Here is a 24430-nt window from a genome sequence, read left to right on the forward strand (position 1 = left end):
TCTCTCTCTCTCTCTCTCTTTCTCTTTTTTTACGGTAGAGGCCTTAAACTTAATTGTGGGCTGTTATCACTGTTTATCTCCTGCTTGCTTTTAGTTTGCTTAGCCTTTGCTCCCAGTTCCTGTCCTTATAAGTCTTGTATTTGTACCATTTTATTATCTTTGTTGATGTTGTCTGCTCCGATTTGTGAGTATATCCCTTCCAAAGTAAAGCCCAATGGTATGACTCAGTTAAGGCTTAATCCATACAAAATGTATATATGTTAGTGCCAATTCCATTTTGCTCACTATAGGAACTTCGCTGCATAAACAGAAGCTTTCTTTGGTAACCAATTACCATACATGGCAATGACTGATGTTGTACAATATAAGCAGCTGTCTGTAGAATGCATGGACAGAAATGGCTTTGTATTATTTTATCTTGGAAGTTTGTGCTGCCGATCCTTTATCTCCAAATGACATTTCTACTCTCCATCTTACATTGGTGCAAAATACAGGAATGTTATCTCTCAGTTAAAGATCAGTTCGATTGCCTGTGATATGTTCTTTTTAAATTGAATCATCCCTGCAGAATGTGAAGGCTTTCATAAACTGTATCCTGGTTTAAATTATTCTGTTCCAGGCGGGAGAGATTTCTGAGGGTCCACTTGTACAGTCAGTGGAATCAAATTATAAGGTTTTCCTTGATTGTGCTTCTGCAGGAAATTAGGAAGGAGGAAAGGAATAATAGATTATTTGAATACCCACCCCTCCCATTAGGAAACTCTCTGGCACAACTAGCAATCAGTGAGAGAGTTTAAACCTAAGGTCTTCCTGACAGGCTGAGTTTGGATGGGTGAAGTGTATTCAATCTATTTAATGTTTTACCAGCAGACTGAAGACATCGGTCTAGAAAAAGTGTTATTGCTTTATTGGTTGTGAAATTATATCAAAACTATTTGTTTATACTGGAGGATGCTTGAGTATTTTTCATTTAACCATTGATATCTCAACATACCCCCCACACCATCCTATAGCATATTTGCAATTTTAAAAAAAGGGTGGAGAACAGATCTTCAGTTAGTTTGTACCACTGTAAATGTGTATCATATTATTTGTTTTGCAAAATTGGCAGTGGTTTGTTGAACCTCTGTAACCCAATAGTTTCTCTTAAAAAAAAAAAAAACCTGCTGCCTGTTTGGTTTTACCTGGTTAGGTTCTCTTTCTTCATTATAATGCTTTGTTTGGCAGGAATTAGAGATAGCAAGTTAGAATCAAAAGCAGCTGTGGACTGGCAGCTGAATAAGCTGCAGAATGGAAGACTTTGGTTGGATAAAAAGGGAGGGGTGGGAAGTTCAGCAAAAAGAGCTTCAAGGGGCTGAGAAAAACAAATGGGGAAAAATGGACTTGAGTAGTGGTGTGATTGAGTAACAATGTGGGAAATTCATAACCTACTACTGGCAGGCCTTGAATAGGAGTAGGGCTGAACTTGCTTGCAGAATTAATGTAGGGAATTTAGCCAGTTGTGGTTTATTTAACAAACTGGGCCATGACTTAGCAAAAAGTCTGAAGCGCATCTCTGTATTGGGAACCAATCAGATTTTTTTTTTTTTTAAATAGAAGAGAGCATGTTTTGCCAAGTTTTTCATTTGGCTTGAGTAATCAAGGTTCATTCTCTAAAATCTAAAAAAAAGTTGCTGTTCTAGATCAGTGGAGACTGAGAACTGACATTTTAATTTCTGTTTTAATTGTGTGTGCTGTGTATTTGGCTTGGATTGTCATCTTAATTTTCATTTCATTGCCAGTACTAGTACCAATTGAATCTTGTTTTCCATAGTTGTGTCATCAATGGGATAATATGAATATCACTCATGCTATTAAAAACATGTTAAATTACTCTGGACCCAAGAGCTCCATTCATAATTGTTCTTCAGTTTTCAGTTTTAAGCTAGTAGTGAACTTGGTGTGTATTAGTTCTGCCTCATTTGAATATGAGGATATTGTGCGGGATCTTGTTAAAGTTCTTACTGAATTTGAAAGGAGTAAATAACTAGACTGCTCCTTCTCTGCTTATTCACCAAATAAAGTCCATCTCTTCCCTTAACTGCTAAGCCGGCCAGTTATGCTGATAAAACAACTGGGCTTTGTTTAATAATTATTCTCAAGTGTTCAACAAGCAAAAAGAAGGGTCTTATGGAACAGTCTTTTAAATGTGCTTTAATTGGTTCATATTTTTCTATGACTAATTCATAATGTTAAAATGAAGAAAAAATTTATTAATGCTTGTTGTAAGGACCAAAGTTATTGGGGTAGGATTGTAGCTCTACCATTTCAGAGACTATGGGCATCTACAAGGGGATCAAAATCTGCAAGGTGGTGGGTGCAGTTTTGCAACTGATTCCCCGTCCCTTTGGTACGTGTGAATGATGTTGCTGCATGCATGAAAGGAATGGGGATTCAGTTTCAATGATGTGTGTGCCATCTTGCAGATGTTGACACCCCCTCAACACAGCTGTCAGAATATTTAGTTTTTGTTCTGTTGTGTTAAAAGGAGGAAGTAATGGCGACAGATCTCAAATACAAAGTGATGATGCATCGAGGCTAATTGCAAACAAATCTTTTTCCAGCAGATATTGGGGGGAAAACCATAAAACAACCTGATGGGGGGGGGGGAAGTAACAAAGTTGCTTTGCCTGTTTTTGCCAGTAAATATACCTCTTCGCTAATTGTGATTATAGGGTTAGGGTTTGTGTATCATATATTGTCTGATTCTCAGCAGTGGAGCATTTCAGGACAAAAGGGTCTATGAAAGAAATGGCTCAGGCTTTAAAAAGGCTTCCTAGATGTTTTTGATCCAAATGTTGGATTGTTTCCAAGAAAATTAGGAAAAGCATGCGTGATAGACATGGCAAGCTTCCTGAGCAAACAGGCAAAAGAACCATTATAGGCTTTTCCCCATCAATTTCCTCTTGATTTTCTTCATCCAGTTCCGTTCAAGAGCATTCTTTGCAATTTTGACTAAGGGCAAATCCCTGTAGCCTCCTTGCCTTGGCATGTAGGCAGCCCAGTGAGTGTTTCCTGTGCATTCCACCTCTGTCTGTCTGCAGTTGAGGGAGCCTGAGGGATGGCTTCAGGTGCTACACTGTGGAAATGGGGCTTTTCCCCTTATCCCACTTCAGCATGCTATGTGCAGGCTATGTAGGATACCTTGATGTTCATCAGGGGAGTGCCTGAAATGACATGCTCCATGCTGGCAGTCTTGTTGCTCTGATTCTGAATCTGCCAGTTTCCTGTTGGACCGCCCCCTTCAAGCTGGTCCCTGACCTCAGTCCTCCTTTGGTGGAAAGGTGACTGGAACTTCTGCTTCCACAGCCATCCCCTCCCCCACTTGTTAAATGGATTGATTGAATGGTCTGTCCAGGGTTGACTAGGGCATCCTTGCCTGAACTCTCCTGAAATTGAAAGTGTAACTGAAGGGACTCTCTTCTTGTACCTTGGTAGCCTGCCTGGTGGGGAATTCCTTCTCAAGAAAGCCCTGTTCCCTTGCTGCTTCTCCTCACATTAGGATAGCTTACTGCTCCCCAGAGTTAAACCCCTTTCTCAAAATCAGTGATTGCCTCTTAGCTGCACTAATCTGGATTATCAGTAGATGGCATACAAAAAGACATGTAAAAAAACCCCAACTGTTTGCTGCCAGCTTGTGGTTGATAGGTCAAACAGGTACAAGGAATTTTTAAAAAATGAAATCAGTCAATGTATGATGAGGAAGGGGGGAAAAAACAGTGCATAGAGTAACCAGAGCATTGTGCATGCCGCCTGGAGGAGGCTTTTCACTTGCTGGATGATGTTGGGCAAGGCTAGAATTTCAGCTGAGAGAAGCGTCAATCATGGCCCAGAAAATGTTGTGTGTTAAAGCTATACTGTATGGCCAACAGAACAGCAGAGACCTGTTCTGGGTGCATGGTAAGGGTTCACTGTGGGGCTAGCATGAGTTAGGCAGCATGAGCTCCTGCTGGATCCAAGATGGAAGGGGAGCACAGCAAAGTAGCTGTATGAATTTGGCTTAAGCCTGCTTGAAAAAAAATCACTTTTTACTGCCGCTTCAAAATCTCCAGGCTTTTTGGCTAATGACTGCAAAGTTAGTGGTATATTTGGCCAACACTTAAGCTTCTTATTTTTGATTAAAAATAAACCCTATTAAAATGCACTGAGCTACTTTCTAAAAAAGGTTCATCTAGTGTCTCTCCAACATCACCATCTGCATTCATTTCCAGACATGTGCGTGTTCCATTTTAGCTATCTAGGTAAGCCATCTCTCTTCCAAGAACTCCCAGATGGAAGACAAATGCCTGTATTTCACAGCATCTTGTCAAGTCAAATTCTGAGTAACCAAATTTTAATTTGCTTTTTTCGTAGTACTCTTTATATCTGTTCACTATAAAAAGAACTCTGTTGGATCAGGCTATTAAGTCAGTTACCTACAGTAATTCTCACAGAAGTGGAATAAACTCACAAATGAGACACAGCGGCCATAGTCTTTTCATGCTGTTGTTTCTCGCCATGATTGGAGTCCAGGGTGTGACTCCAATCCTGGAAATATTATGGTATATAGCCAATATAATTAACATCCATCATACGTTTGTTTAATCATGTTTTAAAGCAATCCAAATTGGCCTTCGCTGTTCTAGACTGAGCAAATGCACCGGAGCGAATTGCAGTTGGTTTAATGATGAGTTGAAGTGCAGGGAAAGCGAGGTCTTCCCTGAGAGTTGGGCACAGTGGGGCGGCACAGAGCTCAGTCCAGAGTCATAGCCATAGAAACAGATGGAAGAGGTGGCAAATGGGCAACCATCAGAGCACAGATTCAAGCAAACAGGGTGAGACAGCAGCAGAGAGGCAAGAGTGGCTTGCAACGGTCCAGGAGTCAAGCACAAGAGAGTTCCCTAAGCCGATCCGGGTGGTAAAGCCAGGAGTCAAGGAGCAGAGCAGGAAGCAAGGGTGCTGGAATGAAGGTCCAACACTGGAGAGTTGTTTCTAATGGAGGACCAGTCTTTGGTGGCAGCTGTTAAGTAGCTCCAGATGTGGCTCAGTTAGTAGCAGTGCCTCCTTTGCTTTTTGAGGAGCCTAGCTGATTGCCTTTGCTCTGCGCTCTGAATACATCTTCGGGCTAGGGACCCTGCCAGGATCTGGACCCTTATGAACTCAGTCTACCCTCACCTGTACATGGTTAGAGAAGTCAGTCTCAGGTGACTGAATGCCTGTTGGCTCCTGAGGCTGGCAACTTAATGAGGCACTTCAGCCTCACATCCTGAGGAGTCAGAGTTGACCATATCATTCACCACCAAGTCACATGGCAGTGAAGTCTAGAGTTGAACTGCACAGGTAATTGTTATTTGTCTTGCATCTTTACTGGTGGATCCTGCGTTTAGTCCTATGAGAAAGACTTCTTTTATCACTACCCCTTTTTTCACATCAATGCATACTTTTATATACCTCTACCATGTCTTATCCTTTTCTCCTTTTCCTGAAATTAGTAAGCTTTAAGTTTTCTTCCCAGGGGAAGACCTGTGACGTTTGGGGTGCCTTTATATTTGAGTGCAGCTTTAAAAACTGCACAATTTTCCAAATGTGGCTGCACAGCAATTAGTATAAAGGCATCAAATATAGGTAGTTTGATCCCAAATATTTTTGTTGTAATCCCTGGCATGGAATTTGCCCTGTTTGCAGCTGTTGCACCCTGGCTGAATGGTTTCATTGAGCTGCAGTATCCCTTTCCTGTCAGTACCAGCTCACTATTTTATCTTAATCTTGGTAGTCACAGAAGTGGCTTGATTTGCTTTACATCTCTACTTTGTCCTTTTGATTAAGCAATACTTGTCACCCCCTTATGTTTTTTTTAAATCTTGAAAGTACATATTTGCAAACCTTGCCAAGTCTTCTTTGTATCTCCCTTTCTAATGGTAATGTGTATCTAATGGCAATGTTTGTTTGCTTGTTTGATATCTTTCTCAGATCCTCAAGATGGTTTATGTAAAACAAAACAATGCGATGACATTGAGGTTCTTTTGACTTCCTCTGACACATGGCATTGTTCTGGGTAGCCTATCTCTCCTTTACCCCAGAAGTGTAAATCTTTTTACTGTCCAAGGGCAGAGAGAGAGGTACCTTTGTTCAGCAGCTGCCAAGGGAACTGGGATCTTCTCTTGCTTCAAAGAACCATCTTTTGTAGGGTGAGATGAAATCTTAACCTAGTCCAGTTTTCTATTTCTGACAGTATTCAGCCTGCAAAACCAGAAGAACTCTCCGTGAAGACTAAAAGCAGAAAGCAACCTTCACATTCTGCTGCTGTTCTCCAGAATTCTCCATTGTTACCCACAGGAATTGCTATTCAAAAATGTATGTCTGTCACTGAACTAGAAGATTTAATGCAGCTATCATGATTCACAAACTAGTTCTTCATAAATAAATTTAATTTGCTATTCAGAAGCTACCCTTAAAGCCAGATGCATAGAAATATACCGATATGTGGTTTCCTTGTATTTAATTACTTGCCTGAATGTGGCTTCAGTGGTCAAAGACATAAGGAAATTACATTTGTATGCACTTTTCTGGACTGTTTGTCTGGTTTCCTAACTTTATAGTGCAACCTGTTTTGAGTAGCTGGGCAGGTATAGTTTTTGAATGGCAATGGCTTTGATTTGTATGTAACCATAATTAAAATAAATGAATTACATATAGTTAATATAATTAAATCTAGCAGCTCCAGGAAAGACTCCAAGGGTTTGAGAGAGCAGATTGTTATCCTTGCTCTATATCCTGCCTTCAAGAAGCTGGAGTGAGTCTCCCGAATTCCCCATTTTATCCTTACAAGAATTCTAAGAAGGAGGTTAGGCTGAGAATGGTTTTGGGCCCAATATTATCTTGTGGGCTGTGTGACTGTGTAGGGAATTGGAGTAGCATCTTCCTAGTCCTGGGCAACCTCTATTAGCGCTGTACTGCACTGGCTTTTTGTGAATTTTTTGGCAAATTCCTTGTCCCTGTTAAGACGTGCCTCCCCTCCCAGCTAATGTGGCTGATGGGCTTGATAGAGTTAATATTAGGGGTAAAGCAGCCCTTGGGCCATATATAACCCCCATTAGCTCTTTTGCAATCTCCAGAGCATTCTGTTTTAGTGTAGACAGGAATCATAGGCTTAAGGGGCCATCTTAAATCTCCCCACCTGTTTCACCTCCGTGTTTGCAAATGCTGCCAAAAAAACCCAGACTGATTTTTCTTGTTATGGGTTACAAGCAAAGTGGGAGTCTTAAATCTCTGCAAGTCTTAAGGCATCACTTTTTTCCTTGAAAACCCTGCATGCTTTTCAGCCATATGCACTCTACTGATATCACAACATTACTGTTCATGTGTTATGAAGTCTTTGGAGGCCAATATATGCACACATGCTGACGCACACACACAAACACGCACATATATTTAATGCATCTCTTCCACAAGAAAATTAGTTGCGCACTCCTGCTATAAAGGAGATACAAGGGGAGAAGAAATTGGTCTGGACCTTGGACTTTGTAGTTACATATAAATACCCTTAAATATTTTCTGAATGTTTATAAAATGGGTTGATGTGTATTTTTACCACTTAGGAATGGTTCTGTTTTAGGAATTTGTACTTTTGCAGAATTTGGGTGTGATAGCTTTCTGTTTTGACTTAGTATTTGTTACTGATGGTATCTGCAAGATTTTTGCCTTAACCTTTGTTTTTGCTTCCCATGAATATATGTGAATGAGAGAGTTTATGGCATCTTATACAGTATGCTAATTTTCAAAGAATACAGTAGAGCAGTAGGTATGGGCAAACTTTTTGTTGCTGTTAAATTACTTACACATTTACTTAACAGAATAACAAATGTCTGTACAAATTACATGTGCTTCATATAGATTGCTTCTCTTTAAGAAAAAAGGAAGGTTTCATTTTTAAGAAAGGAAGGATTCTTCAGAGGAAACTCGTATTATGCAGTTCCCTTGCTTTAAATAAGGAATTTGACAAAGCATCATGTTGATCTTGTCTTCCATTTGCAGCCTTCATGTTTTCCCACTTCTGTCTGTCTTTTTTTTTATGACACACACAAAATCAGTGAAGAATATTTGCTCTCAGTAACCTTTGATATAAAGCAATAGGAACTGATTGTCTGGAAGCATCCTGAGGAGTTCCAGCGTTCTGGAAACCACCTGGCTGGGAAAGGCTGATAGGTGATTGTAGACGGCTGCTTCTCCTTCTCTAAACTGGGGGCTTTCCAAAGTGGACTTAGAGATCATCTGAGGCCTGCTCGAGCTAGTAGTTGCTGGTCCTATTGAGTCATGGGGTGTGGACTAGAAAGCCTTCCCTTAGTCTCTGGGGTCTGTAAGAGGCAAGTGAAATGATGAGAAGTCTTTCCTCCATGTATTTTAACCATTAGAGGGTGAAAACATTTTATTTGGGCATGCTTTCAGTTTCACATTCCTCATCCTTTGGGATCCGGTCATTCCCTCATAGTGGCTTGACTGGGACTCTTAAGACTACACTGATAAGGATGGCTAAGGTGATCCAGCTCAAATTGTGTTGGAAATGTTCTTACTGGCAAAAATTGGCCAAATCTTCAGGGCTGAATCCAACTCTTAGCTTCTAGCTCAAGCAGGCTCAAACTTCAGGTAGGTTCACAAATTGAAGTAAGCTTCAAGGTTGGTTCAATTCTGGTTTACCAAATTTGGCAACCTTGCTATTTGGGGTTGTGCACATTGCATATGGATTAACAGATAGGGTGCTCCTAGCCAATTATGGTTTAATACATAAAGGCAAGCAACCTTTCAGTAGCCAGAGGTCACACTTAATTTTGAGGGTGGATGGCAGGGTTTTAGTAGGTTAGCAAAGCTGCAAGGTGGGCGAGATTATATTATGTACATGTACAGGGCTAGGATTGTTCTATTTTCTGTTTTTCTTTGGGGAGATAATTTTAAAAATAAATAATTTATGTTAAGCAGATTTTTATGGGTTTCTCTGTATTTTCATAAGTTTCCCACCTCAAACTAGTAGGAAATAGTTTATTGCAGTTATGGTTGGAGAGGGGCTCCAGAGGACACAAAAATCAGTGCTTGCTTGGTTGTACCTTGGTATGCCCAAGTGACACCTCTATTGTGTGGGCTGCACTGGCTACCAGTATGTTTCTGGGTACAACCCATGGTGCTGCTGGTCCTATATACTGTAAAGCCCTTCAAGGTGCAGGCCTGGATATTTTCAAGACCATCTCTCTCCAGTTGTTTCTGCCTGTCCTTAAGGTGAGACAGGTTGGTATGCTCTGGGTTCCTTCTCGGTCACCACACCTGCCCTTTGGAGATCCATATAGCCCTGATCTGCTGTCTTTTAGGAGGACCAGCTCTTTTTACAGGGACTGGGCTAAGAAGATGTGAGAACCCACAATGTGTTTGTAGGGAGTCTGCCTTCCCCTGCATGTTTTTTTTTTTTAAACGACTGTGATTCTTTTGTTTCTTTCTGTTTTGATATTTCAAATCCTTTTGCAAGCCCCTTTGTTGCTTAGTGAATGGGAGGCCTTAGAAAAATTTCCAGGAAGGCCGGACAATTTCTGTGTGAACCATCTTCTAGAAGATTTGAAACCCTTTATCACTTGTTCAGTAGGTAAATTCTATGTTGCTGCAAGGAAAACAAGGCATAACTGGTCTCAGAAATACCCACTTCTGTTTTATTCATTATTTTAGGTTTCATATGTTAGCTATCTTGTTTTAGGTGATATATACATACACACACACACACACACACACACTTCATAGATTGTAATATTTTAGATTTACACTTGGACAGGTAATTAACACACCATTATAGCAGTGTGTGCTATATTTTGTTGTTTTATCTTGGTTATGCTAGTATTTTATCTCATCTATTATTTTACTTTTGTGTTGTATTTTTTCAAATTTTGCTGAATTTGAAAATGAGCATGAACGGTATTTCATTTCATGTTCTGGGGCATCAGATTGGCCGTTTCTCCAGGAAATGACAGTTAAACAGTCTTATGTAAATCCAGTTCAGGTATATATAAGCATCTAGCTTAGCCCTCTAATCCACTAAGTCCTCACTTGTTCTGATAAGTGCCCCCCCCCAATCAGAACAAGAAAGGAATAATTGCTGAAAGATGTTTACTTGTAGTAAGGGTTCCCAGTTCAGAAGCAGGTGTCTTGCATGGGACAAAACCCAGTGCAGCAGTAGGCCTAAGGCACTAAGGAGCTGATGTGATAGGTGGGCTGAGGCTTTTATTTCTCGATCAAAAGCTCTTGAAGTTTCAGGCTGCTTCACTCACTATATTAATATTGAGTCTTTTGCCATAGCGTAGGATAAGGCAGTCATCTAAGCTGGTAGATTTTGGGGTGAATGAACCCATGGGTGTGGAAGATAAACCAGAGCACAAATCCATTAGATGCATTTGTGCATCTGTGTGGAGCAGATTTAAATGAACAAAAGCTGAGCGGAAGCGCCCTGTTAACGTAAGCTGTACTTGGTGCTCACCAATGTGCATAAGATCTGGATATGCCATTTTTATTTTTTATTTTTCTCTGGGTTGCACCTTGGCCTGGAGACATAAGGCCTACCCGGTCTTTTTGACACAAGAGGAAATAGGGATGTGCAGCACTTAAGATCTGAAGCCCAACAGATACTTCAGAGTGGGCATGGATGTGCATACCATACCTATTGGCACCTCCTTAAAGAAGCCGAGTCTTTTTATTTTTAATTTTTTATCCCACCTTTATTATGTTTATAAATAACTCAAGGCAGCAAACATACCGAATATTCCTTCCTCCTCCTATTTTCCCCACAGCAACAACAACCCCGTGAGGTGGGTTGGGCTGAGAGAGAGAGAGAGAGAGAGACTGGCCCAAAGCCACCCAGTTGGCTTTCATGCCTAAGGCAGGACCATCTCCTGCTTTCTAGCCTTGTGCCTTCACCTCTAGACCAAACTGGCTCTGTTCCTGTTTGCTGATTACCTGGGATTCAGAAATCCTTGCAGCTCATGGAGATGGCTTTAAGCATCCTGTAATGCTCACTTGGCCCAGACATCTTCAGATAGGCTATATGCCCGCCCACTCTTTTCTTTTTCCTGCCAGGCTGAGGGCAGAAGCTTTTTTCTTACTGGAAATTCTCTACACGGTGCTTCATATTTTCCCATGTTTATCTTGGGAAAGTATACACTGTTTGCCTTCTTACAAGCATGGTGAAACAATGAAAACAGGCTGTCTTCGTTTTCAGCTGTCTGGTCCCCCCCCCCCCAATTCTTTTATTAATTAACTACAAAAAACAAAGAAAAAAGAATACACAAATTATAAAATAAAAGCTGAAAGAAGAACATACAGGGCATAGACTCACATACGTATATAAAGTTGTTCAGTGCACATTTCAATGAATGGGAATCATAATTCACTATAATCATCCATAGCTAATCTATATTGATAAGTTATTGATTCGTAAATTGCTGCTGACATCAATTCCGCGGACCACTGAATAGTTGGAGCCACATGTTTGTCTTTTCAGTGCTGAACATTAAGTCATATAGCTGTAAGTAAGGTACAGAAAATCCACTTTCTTTGTCCAGATGTCAACTCCTATGTGATAGGAATAAACTTCAAAAGAATAGGAACATCTGAAAATACTGAATCTCAATGTTGAGTTAATGCATGTAATAACTTCTTTCCTAAATGGAACCATTGTTGGACACTCTAGAAACATGTATTTAAATAAAACATGAATTTCATTGCATCTCCAGCAACATAAGCATTTACTCAGGCCTTTTCTATGTAAAGAGAGCCAGGTGGGTGTAATGGTTAAAGCACCAGGCTAGAAACTGGGAGGCACTGAGTTCTATTCCCGCCTTAGGCACAAAGCCTTGGGCCAGTCACACACTCTCAGCTCTAGGAAGCAGGCAAGGGCAAACCACTTCTGAAAAACCTTGCCAAAAAAACCGCAGGGACTAGTCCAGGCAGTTGCCAGGAGTCAACAATGACTCGAAGGCATAAAAATTCAAAAAGATTCATTTAAATGCAATGAAGTCATTTCTGAAATACTATTTCTTGTTGAAAAAGATGTAATCTAAAATAGATTGAAGTTACTGGGGTTTTTTTTTCTTAATGTTAAACAATTTCAAGTGTCTGTTATGTGTCAGGACAAAACAATGGGGGAGATGAATAGGTGGGAATGGATTTAAACTTGTAAGTGTGTTGTGATGCTAATGATAGTTTGAAAAGCTAAGCAGGTTTGGGCCTTGTCCTACTTTGACCAGGAACTGGCAGGAAATATCAGAGTCATAGGTTAGACTGGGAAGCAAAATAAGATTTTAAAACATCCTAGAAGAAGGCAATAGCACATAATTTCCCTACTTTTCCAAGAAAGCTATATGGATATATCAGTGAAATCACCAGGAGCTGAACTTGACTCAGAGAAGACTGCAGCTTTTTCCATAGGGAAAGCTTTAGTAGTTGTTCATGGGGGGTGGGAAGGTCTAATTATTTGGCTGCGTTCACAGATCATGTTAACTCATAACATGATTTGGTTTTCTTTAATGTGTTGTTCATATCAAGACATTGTGAATTATTCAACATTAAACCATGACTTAGCATGAATGAGTTCTTTTCTCTCTCAGGCCCAACAAAAATGTCTTGTAGAAGCTTTTCTTTGAATTGTGTGAGACGCTCCCATTGGCATTCATTCATTTTTCCTCACAGGGGACATAATAGCTTCAGAACAACATTTTCTCTGAAAGAGGGATGGGCAGAGTTCATGCATCATGTCAAGTCATAATCTGTTTTGTTTGGACTTAATGTATTATGTGAATGTAGACATTGTAGATTGTAAAGCAGTTAGGGTCACTTGCAGTATGCTCAAACCGTGGTGAGTGAATAACAGCTTAGCACATGGTGTGAAATTAGCTGGAAAGTTAAATTTCTTCTTCCTTGTCACCCCAAGTGGCCAAATCTCTCCATGTACTCCTACTTACTAAAATGTGCACATCTTATAGGGGCTCATAAGAATGAACGGTGAAGTGTCGCTGAGAAGAAATCAGCGTCTTGTGAGCTGGAGATTGTAGGATGCAGTTCAACCCCACAGCGTCATCGTCACCCCATAGCTTCATCCTGGGTGAAGTCGGCCTACTGTTGTGTTTCTTTCACCATCCCAATCAGCTTCTGAACTGGGTGGAGTGAGAAACCTTTTAAGTGACTCATGGACAGAGTGTCAGTATGATGGCACATTGCCTGTACTGCTTACTAGTTACCCTCTAGTTTAATTCAAGTTGTTGATCTTTAACAGAAGGGCACAGTATATTTTGGGAAATAGCGCTCTGAGAACTGCGGGATGAAACTCTATTACAACCCCTCCAAACCTGGCACAGGTATTGGGTTGGGTTGTTGTGATTCCTAAGCAACGTGGTGGTGAAGGGGGAAGGGGTGCTGTAATTCAACGTACCTGGCAGGGACCTGGCTGGGAAAGGTGGTGCTTTGTGCTCCGTCCTTCAGGAAGAGACTTTATGGTCACGCTTAGGGAATGGTAGTGATGGTGGACCATTTCCCTTGGGAGCCTTCCCAGCCCCCAACTTTCTTGGAATTTTTCTGGAGGGTAAAGATGTCCTTCTCCAAGTAAGATATCTTTTTAACCTTACTTTGATTTAGCTCTGATGAGGATTTCTTCGTCTGTTTTGCCTTTTAAGGCTCCCACTTTTTCTTGATGCAGTTGCTTTTAAGCAGATTTTTTTTAAGTTGTGTTTTTGTTTTGTTTTGTTTTTTTAGTCTGGGGCCCTTGTGATTTATATCTGGCTCTAAAGCATCTGTAGTGTTTTATGGGGAAGTATATCAACTGGTAATTGCTGGCTAACTGTGTGATGTAGTTGAGCTAGGAAATCTCGAGAGAACCATCATATCAGTCTTTATGATCAACTGATATTTCTGTTGTGCAAACTAATGCTATAAAGTCATTATTCTGCTTTTCGTTTTAGAAAGTTAACCGTCTATAGAATTTTATTTCTAGATTTTTTTTTCACTTATATTGGTTTTGTTCCAGGCTTCCAGTCTCAGTTGCTGAAGTCTTAGTCCTCCATTGGCTGAATCTTTGAGTGTATAAGAATAGACAGTGCAAGAGTTGGCTTTGCTTAATAAACTATCTCCCGTTTATATTTCCTTTCCAGGTTCTGTTCAGCCCCACCGGCTCCTGGTCAAAAGTCTCTCCTCAGAACCCAGTCCTGAACATCGCTCACCAGAAGCCCCCCAGCGGCTTGTCTCGGATCCAGGACCTGACCACAACGAAGAGGAAATTGCCAAGCTCCGACCACTCAAGCGTCCCCCAGGACCCAAGCCACAAGGTATAAGCTAGGCTTCTCCAACCAGTTCCCAGAAGCCTGTGGTCCTTGGCATGCTGGGTTTGAATTAAGAGAGCTGAGATCAAATGCTTCTAAAAGGCATTGGGTTGGAGAAGGTTTTGCTGCTTCTTCCTTGAGCCCAAGATGAGGACACTTTTCATGGAATTTGCCGTGAATGCTGCTGGAGAAGAAAGCTGACTCTTGATGCCTTTCCAGTCCTGGACTGTAGAGCACAGAGTGAAGCCCACCACTCTGAGGCTGCAGGCCATCTTCCCACAAGGCTTTGCACTAGCCCCCAGGATGTCTCAAAGGCTTCTGCTGACCAGTAACTTTTAACATGATGACAGAAGGGAAAATTACAAGACAGAGAAGGACAAATTTTCATAATTGCATTGAATGAATTTATTTTAATTAAAATTACATATAAGTTAATTTAGGTCAAATTGAATGTTTATCCTGACTCCACCCCATTTCTTTCTCCTGGACTCACCTTCTTTTTGAAATGCAGTCCCTGGCATGCCAGTTAAAGGTCAGCTGGAGCCCTTGGCTTGAAAAAAGGTTGCATACCCTTGTAGAGGAAGGGCCAGTTGTCAAACTGATCCTTCCAACATTGATATAAAAAGCTGCTAATGCTAAAATCTAACTCAGGGTAGGTGCTGGTCCTTTTCAGTTTATAATGGAGTCCAGAGTCCAGGCTCTTCGCTCTGGAACAGGGGAGTTAGAAGGAGTTGCAGTGCTGGGGTGGGATGGGATGGGGGCAGCAGGGGCCAGATGATAAAAATGCCATCCCACAGAAGCAGTCATTCCATTGGTGGCTTCAGTTAGTAAAATGCATTGAGTGTGTGTTTTGAAAGAATGATTCCACTTCCTTTTCCAGTTCCTCCCAAGCCAGCTTATCTGCAGAATAGCCAGCCCCTACGGCTTCCTGAATCAATCCCCCCACCCCCATCACGACCCCTCCCAGCTGACCCCCGCCTGGGCCGCAGTCCTCTGCCGAAAGATGGAGTGGGGTCCTCATCTGCCGTCTCCTGCCTCATTGAGAAGTTTGAGAGGTATGTGCTTGACTAGCTTGTGAGATCCTGTTTCTCTCCTGTAGCTGAGTTGGAGGAGACACACATAATTGTAATGGAAGCATGATTTGTACTACTTTACTACTTGGCATCATTAGTTCATGGGAGGATTCCACTGTTTTGGGATATATTGAAATGACAACTAGTACAAAGACCTTTTTTAAATGACAGAGAAAACAATAAAGGCTAATTCTGTTCATGACTGATTAGATATAGTATCCATATTGAAGACAGTTGTACATTCATACAGCTTTGTAGTGTAGGTTTTACCTGTGGTACAATGCAGAAATAGATTTTAGGCTTCTGTGTTCTTCCCAGTCCTGTATAGATTTGACACCCATGTATTTAAATGCTTCTTTGATGTGACTTTATTCCTTTGATCCATCTACCAGTTATTTTATGGTGGTGGATTGTGCGAGCAGATTCTGCTCCCCTCGGCATCATGTGAAGAACCAGGTTCACGCTTGAGATAATTTGGGGTGTGTGGGAGGTTGCAGCAGCTTGAAGGTAAACACTTTACTGGATTTGAAGTGTCCTGGGTTTGTGCGAGAGAGAACTGGAGTACGGTAACCTTGATTTTAAACTAAATAGTTATGGATGATACGATGGTGCCATGCATGTTAGTTTTCTTAGGCTTTTGGCTGGTGTCTGTGTCAGAAGATAAAAAAACAAGGTGAATAGTTGGCCTGATCATGTGCAAATAATATTCTATTTTTAGACAAACACTGTCAGTGGTGTTGGGCACAAACTCCCTAGATTCTACCTACCTTTCTAGGGGAGATGGAACCTAGCAGATCTTGCCTGCATTGCTACTTAATCTAGCATCTGTTCTTGATTTCCTTCTCACCAACTTTGGCTGTCCTAATTGTGTTGTGTTTCTTTTAGGGAACCTATAATTCTGACATCTGAGCAGGCCCCCTCACCGTGCCCCAGCCCAGACCTCCAAGCCCTAGAGATAAATTCTATGGAACCCTCGCTAGATCGTCCAGCTTCATTGGAATCAGCAGAACTGTCTCACAAGCTCCTGGACCTCCTGGCATTGGAAGGAGGGCAAACGGCTGTAGGAAGTGCTGTCTGCTTGCCGCCTCATGATGGTGGGAAACTGGCAAACCGAGACAGTGGCATTGACAGCATCAGTTCACCATCTAACAGTGAAGAGATCTGCTTTGGGCCTGAGGAAGGTACAGGGGAGGGTGCTGGACCACTGGCGCCTCCAGCCATCATCAAGCACAGCTCAACCCGTGATTCTGAGGGGGACAGTGACATGGATGATGGCAGTGGGGATGAGGCTGAGCTGCTATCTGACCTTCCACCTCCACAGACAGAGAAGCAGGATTCTGATGAGGTAAGGGGCTGGGATTGCTATCCTGGGTTGAGGATGATGTCCCTTTCCCCATAGCTTCCTCCTGAGCCTGTACTTTTCTCTTTTCCTTAATATGATGCTCTTTGTTCTCTATTATGCTTTGGTATTAGACCTTAGTAAAAATGATGGAGATGGAAGAACACCTGTTAAAGAAATAGCAAGCCTCTGCTCCATGTTGTACGGATGGTTAGTGAATGTTCTGGCTTGTATTGCTTTCTGATCATGTAGGCTCAGGTTCTGAGGGCAGACTCAGATGGCCCAAAATGTACCTACAGGCACCAGTAGGTCCACAAAACCTCATCAGTTCCTCACCATCTTTCCTGCCCCCATCTTTTAATTCTTTCAAAAAATATTCTCTTAATCCAAAACAAATTAAATGCCATGCTGAAAATCCCTGTAACATCTTTATGTACAACAGTGGTTCAGCGCTCGCATAAATCCCACAGGATTTAGGAAACAAAAATGGAAAAATGATGGATTGCTGCAGCCTGGTCAATTTCTTTAGTATCCCCTTCCCCGAATAAAGGAAGCCATAGTAATAGAGGACATTCTGGGAGTGGGGCAGAGTGGCTAGAATGGTTGGTGAAGTGCAGCCTCACCAGTCTGTCTTCTGGGGTATGAGGCCATTCTGGGAACAGGCAAGTCCTCCCACAGCAGCCATTTTAGAAGCGTGCCTGCAACCTGCTCTCACAATTCCCATGGGATCCCTAACCTCAAGAGATTGCCTGCTATTGGTTTATATTCACTCACAGGATGTAAAAGTGTTTATAATCCACTCTTAATGCCAGTGAGAGCTGAATGAAAGGATGCGTGCAGCATGTTTTTCCATAACCTTTGCTCAATTGTAATGAGTGGAAAGCTGCTCGAAAGGGAGGAGCAAAGAAATAGCTCCTGCTGCGAAACAGACAGAAGTCTGTGGTTGGTTTTCATAGCGCATCCTGATATCTGAGAAAATTGGAATTTGGTTCATTCCCTATAGCCAAGTGGCTTTCAGCTGGTCTTTTTTCTCTCCGCAACAGATGACAGTTCCACAAAAGGTCTTCCGAATTGCCAACGAGCTTCTCCAAACAGAAAAGGCATATGTATCTCGCCTGTATCTACTGGACCAGGTAACAAGAGTGATGTCTAGTATCCAAAAGCTGCTAGAATATGCACACTTTTTAAATGGAAACTTGAGGCAAACATAGCCTCTCTTCTGCAAGTTATGCCTGGTTGAGGAAATTAGCAGGCTGGTTAGGTACTGGGAGAATTGTGGGACGCACCCTTTCTTCTCCATCAGATTACATTCCATCTTACAAGCTATTAGAAATGGTTGTACAATAGATATTTAGATCTAGAAGATAAACTATGGGGTAGGGTTTGGGTAGACTTCTGCCAATTACTGATTATTCAGAAAGTTCCCAGGAGGGAAAGTGTATTGCTTAAGTGTGCCCTGCTTCATAGGTCTTCTGTGCCCGTCTGCTGGAGGAAGCACGCTGCCGAAACTCTTTCCCAGCTGATGTGGTGATGGGCATTTTTGCCAACATCTGTTCCATCTACTGCTTCCACCAGCAGTTCTTGCTCCCAGAATTGGAGAAACGGATGGAAGAATGGTGAGGAAAATTAATTGGGTTAGCATGGGGGTACAGCTGTACAGTTCTGGTTTTCTTTGTATGTTTATTCTTGTTAACATTGATTTGTTTTTCATAACCTGCCCTTGAGGTAAAAATGTTACCTGCTTTGAAGGAACTCCAAGCGTTTGGTGAGAGAGGTGCTGCATATTAAAAAAAAATAAAAATAAAGGTGTGTCTGTAGGTAAGGAGTGTTTTCTTCAGCTATTTGAGGTGATCTTAGGTTGCTGATCTGAAATACCCTATATGACTCAGTCAAGCCTTCTATATGAGGATTCTTTGCCAGCAAAACCAGCTCTACACTTCTGTGAGCCTACAGTGTCAGCTGTTTTCAAGAACTCAGCCAATTTATTTCTGGCTCAAATGTGGTATATTGGAAACCAATGTAAAATTTGTCTTTCTTTGAAATGAGATAGCTCTGTGGAGCTTGTGAGCAGTCTTGACTTTTGCAACAGCCCTCCCTGTTGTTAGCATTGCATATTCAGTAGAAGAGGATATGGTCTCTTGATCATCTCCAAACTACTTTTGAGTGGAAATTGTAGAAATGTGTAAGTGCCTGTATAGGTAAAAGAGACTTCAAAGGTAATTTAATCCAGGTTCTTGCTCAGTGCAGAATCTGTAATACAAGGCCCCTGACAGTGACCATCTAGCTTCTGCTTAAATATCTCAGCAGAGAAGAGTTCACTACTTCCTAAGACAAGTTGTTCTAGACATTTCAACTGGGATCCTTTATTTCCTTTCTGTATAGTGAGGCTCTCAAGTATTCTCTTGTCTCCTGCCTCTCAGCTGCCATCACCACCACTGCCTTGTCTTTTTCTAAGAGATCAGATTGATAAGCTTGATGCCTCCTAACTTTATCTTCTTTTTGAATGTTTCTGTTTTGCCTCCAGTTTCCAAGAAGACTTTGCCCTTTGTGACAAATCCTGCGCTGTCTAGCTAGCTCATCTTTTCCAACCTAGTATCCTCCAGCAACTTCCAAAATATGCTGCCAGCATGTAGTCCATGGTCAACATTCCTGTATCTCAAGGAGGGATTCTTGCCTTTTTAGACTTATCTTTGAATTGGTCATCTCTAAATCCTCATTTGTGTTTTTTTGTTGGTTCTTAAATGTAACCTGCTATGGGTTCATAAGCCATATTTTAAATTTGGTGAGGAATCTTCTGCTTTGGAGGAATTCATCCCCAGTGTATTTAGCTGTCTCCCTTTTAGCATTCTGTAAAACTGTAAAAACATCTTTATTCCGCCATGCCTTGAGCCCTAATTAATTGTGGATATTTAATCTAGAGTAGCATGGTTGGTCTCTTTTATATGTCTAATTTGTTGGAAACAGTGGGGCAGGTCACAAATATTGTAAAATAATAAGTAATAATTTCAGAAGGCTTTCATCTCTATTTTTTGAGATCAGAAGACTTGAGAATTACGAATCTCCCTAATATTAGTATTCTTGAGCTTTATTGAACAATTATTTACTGTAGCTTACCTTCTAGTTAACTTTTGAATGCTTTCCCACTTGATGACAATGTTTACACAATACTGTATTCTAAACCATGATTTGTTTAACCATGACTTACTGAACAAACGAATTTGTGCGGTTCTACACAATACACTAAACCATAGTTTCACAAACTAGACTGATTTAATTTGTTATACTATACAATAAGGAATCAGAGCACATTTTAGCTGGTATTTTATGTGGAACAGAACCAGTGAATGAAGAATCTCCTGTAGGCCTTGCTTCTGTGCTCCCTTTCCCTTCCTATATCTCTTTACTAACGTTTTTCCCAGGGACCAACACCCACGTATTGGGGATATTCTGCAAAAACTGGCTCCCTTTCTCAAAATGTATGGCGAATATGTGAAGAACTTTGACCGTGCCATGGAGTTGGTGAACACCTGGATGGAGCGCTCAACACAGTTCAAGGGCATTATCCATGAAATACAGGTTGGTCACCTGTGTTTTAGTTTAAGGCTGTCTAGACTTTGTTACAGAAAGTGCCTCTCCCTCTCCAACAAAAATCAGCAACATCTAACAGCTGAAGCAGTCTAGGGGGTGGACACAATCCTGTTACCGTTCTAACATGGAACCAGCATGTTTCCCCCTGAATTTCAAATAATATTATATTTTGAGGACTTACAGGTAGTCCTCAATTAATTTAATTTAATTAAACAATTGGTACTAGAACATCTGTCGCTAGGCTTAACATCACGTGACCGCATTGCTTAGCAACTGCAATCCTGGCAATCCTGGTTGCCACCATTAAGTGAACACCCCAGTCATTAGGTGAGGCAACTTCCTGCCAGCTTCCCACAATCAAGTCAGTGGAGAAGCCGGCAGGAAGTTGCAAGCCCCAGGCGCTGCTGGGTGGGGGAGGGAGCGAGGGGGGCATGGGAGGGTCAGGGAGGGTGTGCAGGGGGGCAGTGTGGGTTGGGTGCACAAGGGCCTCAGAATTGCTTGAATTTTCAGCCCGAATGGGGAGGCTTCAGAAGCCCCTCCTCTCTGGGGACTAGCTGAAAACGCCCCATGCCAAAATTCTGCTTGGATTTTGGCATGAAGCTTTTTCAGCCAGCCCCCAAAGCTCCATGTGCTAAATGCCCCAAGTGCCATGGGTGTGTGTAGTGCATGGAGCTTTGGGGGCTGGCTGAAAAAACTTGCCAAATTCCAAGCAGGATTTCAGCACGGAGCTTTTTCAGCCAGACCCCAGGGATGAGAGGGAGTCCTCTCAGCATGTGGCAGCGACTTGTGACTTTCCTTGCCAGCTTCCCCATTGACTTTCTATATAAATTGCTATATAAATTGATTTAATAAATAAAATATTATTTTATTCTCTGTATTTTATTTTGTTTTATATATTTTTAATGTATTTTACTGTTTTTAGCTTTATTGTACGCTGCCCAGAGTCACCTGTGGTGAGATGGGTGGCTATATAAACTGATTTAATAAATAAATAAATAAAGCGAGTGAGCGAGCAAGCTGGCAGGGAAGATTGCAGATGGTGATCACATTGTCAAGGGCCCAGATCACCATAACTTCAGGTACAGGTGGTAAGTCCCTTAGTTCAGCACCATCATAACTTTGAACAGTTGCTGAATGAATGGTCATTAAGTGAGGACTACCTGTACTAACTTTTCTTGGTTTATGTGCCACCAAAGAAAAAAAGCAAATTCCCTTTGTGGGAGGGTAGAGGATTATTTCACTACATCCCTCCTCCTGAGAGTATTGTACAGCATAAATAAGGAGGTGCATTGGGAAACCATTGCTTAGCGATGAGGATTCAGAGGAACAGTCCAGATTTCACTTTGTGGCCCAAGATCCAGACAAAATCTGTGTGTTTGGAAGGATTTATTGGGAAAGAGCAAATCCTCATGGCTCTCCTGGGAAGTTTGTCTCAGTTTTGAGAATTCTGCCTTTAGTTCCCTGGGTCTCAGTTCCCTGCAAGGGCAGGCATTTTGCCCTTGGAGAACTGCCAGGCAGACAGTTCTCTTGAGATCACTCTCTGTTGCAGCGGGAAGAGATATGTGGGAACCTGACCCTGCAGCACCATATGCTGGAACCGGTCCAGAGAATCCCTCGCTACGAGCTGCTCCTGAAGGACTATCTCCTCAAACTGCCCCAGGACTCGCCTGACTGCAAGGATGCCCAAAGTGAGTGCAGCTCTCAGGGGACAACAAAGAGCAGAGCAGGGCAGTGGGTAAGGCAGTGTCCTAGTCAGAGCAACATGGGAGGGAAAATAGAGTAGTTGGCTCCTGGGTCATTAGGGGATATGCCTGCCCCACACAGCTATTAGAATCTCTGCGTCGCTTAGCAACATCTGGAAAGCTGTGAAAAAGGTAGGAGACCAAGGCAAGCGGACAAAGGGACTTACACGCTACTCACAGTGGCCAGTTGGCTAGCTAGCTAGCCACAGTGGCTGCTCTCCATTCCATTGGGAGTCTGCAATGTGGTGAGCACCAGGCTGCTTTCTGGATCCACAAAAGGTGCCCCTTCCTTTCTCCCCTTCCAATGAAATTAAAGAAATTTCAAGAAATCTTGCCACGTTTCCAAGTCTCATGAGATTTGGGGCATTTTTTTGGTGGGGATTCCTGGGGCTGGAAAAGATTACTGAAGCCTGCCATATGTGCCTGGGCTGCTTCTGGTTCAGCATCTGGGAGTTAGGGAGTGCTTCTTAGGGAGGGAGCTGGAATAGCTTGGCCTCTAGCTGCTAATCTAGCCATCCATCCTAGCAATCAGCCAGTTTGAAAGGGAACCTTCAGGTTGTGTCAGCCTCCCAAGTAGACCAGACAGGAAACACGACCAGATGAACTAATTCTACTTTATTGCAAGGCTACGTTAACAGAATATTGCAAGTCTGAAAGTACAGTTCTCCCACCATCTCTTTTTACTGCCTGAAAGTTAGGGCGGGTCCTTTCTAAGTTTCTTTCTCTGCCTGGGACTCAGTTGTGGGCTCCTCTCCCTTTTGCCTGACCATTCCTTAGGCAGCATCTATCCCCATCCTCCCCAGTCTTCCAAGGTCATTCTCACATTCCATTACAGGTTCCCACTATGCATGACTTTGGTTTTGAAAGATGGCTATAAACTGATGTGTGGTCTGTGTTTCTAGTTTAATTGGAGGTTCTCTGTGGAATAAGGCCTATCAAGTAATGTAGACTCTCATTTTTACTCTCCCTCTTATATAGAATCTCTGGAACTTATTGCAACTGCTGCAGAACATTCAAATGCAGCCATCCGCAAAATGGTAAGAGTGGGCAGAATTATAGTTATCAAAGATTGACTCTCTGGGTTTTCCTTTCCTTAGAACTAGGAGTGCATGGGGAATGGATTTGAACTAGATCCTTAGGAGAGACTCTGCATATGAACGGAGCAAAGGCTCTTCAGGTCTGCAGGCATAATTCAGAGGCAGTTTTAATCAAGTATGACATTCATCACATCATTTCTCTTGGCTATTATTGCAGCCTACTATAGAGAAGGCCCTAGTAGATAGTTCAGAAAAAGTGTCAGGAAAGAAATGATGCTAAAGATCTCTAGCCAAGGCTATGGAGAAGTGATATGGGACAGTGCTTGGCTAGATGAACAAAGAGTCTGATCTGATCTGAAACAGTGTATTATGTTCTGTGTAATCAATTTGTAGTGTTGGCCTTCTGCCTCGATCTCCATTTACGCCTACAGATCAACATCCATAGCAGGGACTTGTGTCTTAATCTATTAGTGCCCCAGACTGAGTAGGTACTACTCTTTGCAGTTCTCAAATCCTCTCCTCCCACAATTCTCATCTCTGCCCCAAAGCTCTAAGTAGGCTCTGTTCCCAGGCCTCTCTACCCTGTACTGGTCTCTACAGTTTTTGCATGGAGGATTACTTCAGTCACTTTTGGAATCAGATTCCATATTTATCAAGTCAGACTGTTTGTCTTTCTGGCTCAATTTTAAGTAATCTGGCACCAGCTGTCCAAGGTTTCAGCCAGAGGTTTTTCCCCTATTATCAACTACATGCTCCTTTTTAAATTGGACAGGCCAGGATTAAATCTGGGATAATCTGCATTCAAAGCAGGTTCTCTGTTTTCTCTTAGATGACAAAGTAGTTCTGTGGGGTGAGATTGTGGTAGACATAGAAGTGCCATAAACCAAATCTCTTTCATAGAATCTTTTGACTTCCCCTTTAGAGCACTTTAAAAAAAACTCTGACATTAAACTGTACGATATTGGGTTTTTCATTTATTTTTATTGCTTTAGAGAACAGAAATGAAAATTTAAAAGATATAAAAAATAAAAGAAACAAAAGGATCTTATTATATAATAAAAAGCTCCAGCATTAAACTTTGACCATACAGAATAATATCGGTGAGTCTTGTAATGGAAAGAGCCAGTTCATAAGAAGGGAGCAAATGTATATAATCAATCCAAGACTGTAAATTTGGGGTAGTTTCCTTCATAAAAGATAGATCTTTATTGCTGTGCCCCATGTTCGGTAAATCCAGAATTCCTCCCATACTGATAAATTCCTGAATATCCCTTACCTTCTGCTCCCAATGGACAAA

At 41.8% G+C, this 24430-nt stretch overlaps 1 protein-coding gene across 2 annotated transcripts in view; it reads left to right on the forward strand.

Moving 5' to 3' along the window:
* The window catches only part of FGD1 (FYVE, RhoGEF and PH domain containing 1), a 55098-nt gene that overhangs the window by 18605 nt on the left and 12063 nt on the right, over nucleotides 1-24430 (forward strand). For both annotated transcript variants that reach the window (XM_088137787.1, XM_007432864.3), the window contains exons 2-9: nucleotides 14187-14360; nucleotides 15235-15409; nucleotides 16313-16772; nucleotides 17810-17899; nucleotides 18234-18382; nucleotides 20186-20342; nucleotides 21904-22042; nucleotides 23075-23133. In XM_088137787.1, the coding sequence (XP_087993913.1) occupies nucleotides 14187-14360; nucleotides 15235-15409; nucleotides 16313-16772; nucleotides 17810-17899; nucleotides 18234-18382; nucleotides 20186-20342; nucleotides 21904-22042; nucleotides 23075-23133 (1403 nt within the window). The remainder of the gene's footprint in view (nucleotides 1-14186; nucleotides 14361-15234; nucleotides 15410-16312; nucleotides 16773-17809; nucleotides 17900-18233; nucleotides 18383-20185; nucleotides 20343-21903; nucleotides 22043-23074; nucleotides 23134-24430) is intronic.

Source organism: Python bivittatus, unplaced genomic scaffold (genome assembly GCF_059951505.1).
Source record: "Python bivittatus isolate LINGU-HERP-01145 unplaced genomic scaffold, Pbiv_v1 ctg000220_np1212, whole genome shotgun sequence".
NCBI classification, from domain to species: Eukaryota; Metazoa; Chordata; class Lepidosauria; order Squamata; family Pythonidae; genus Python; species Python bivittatus.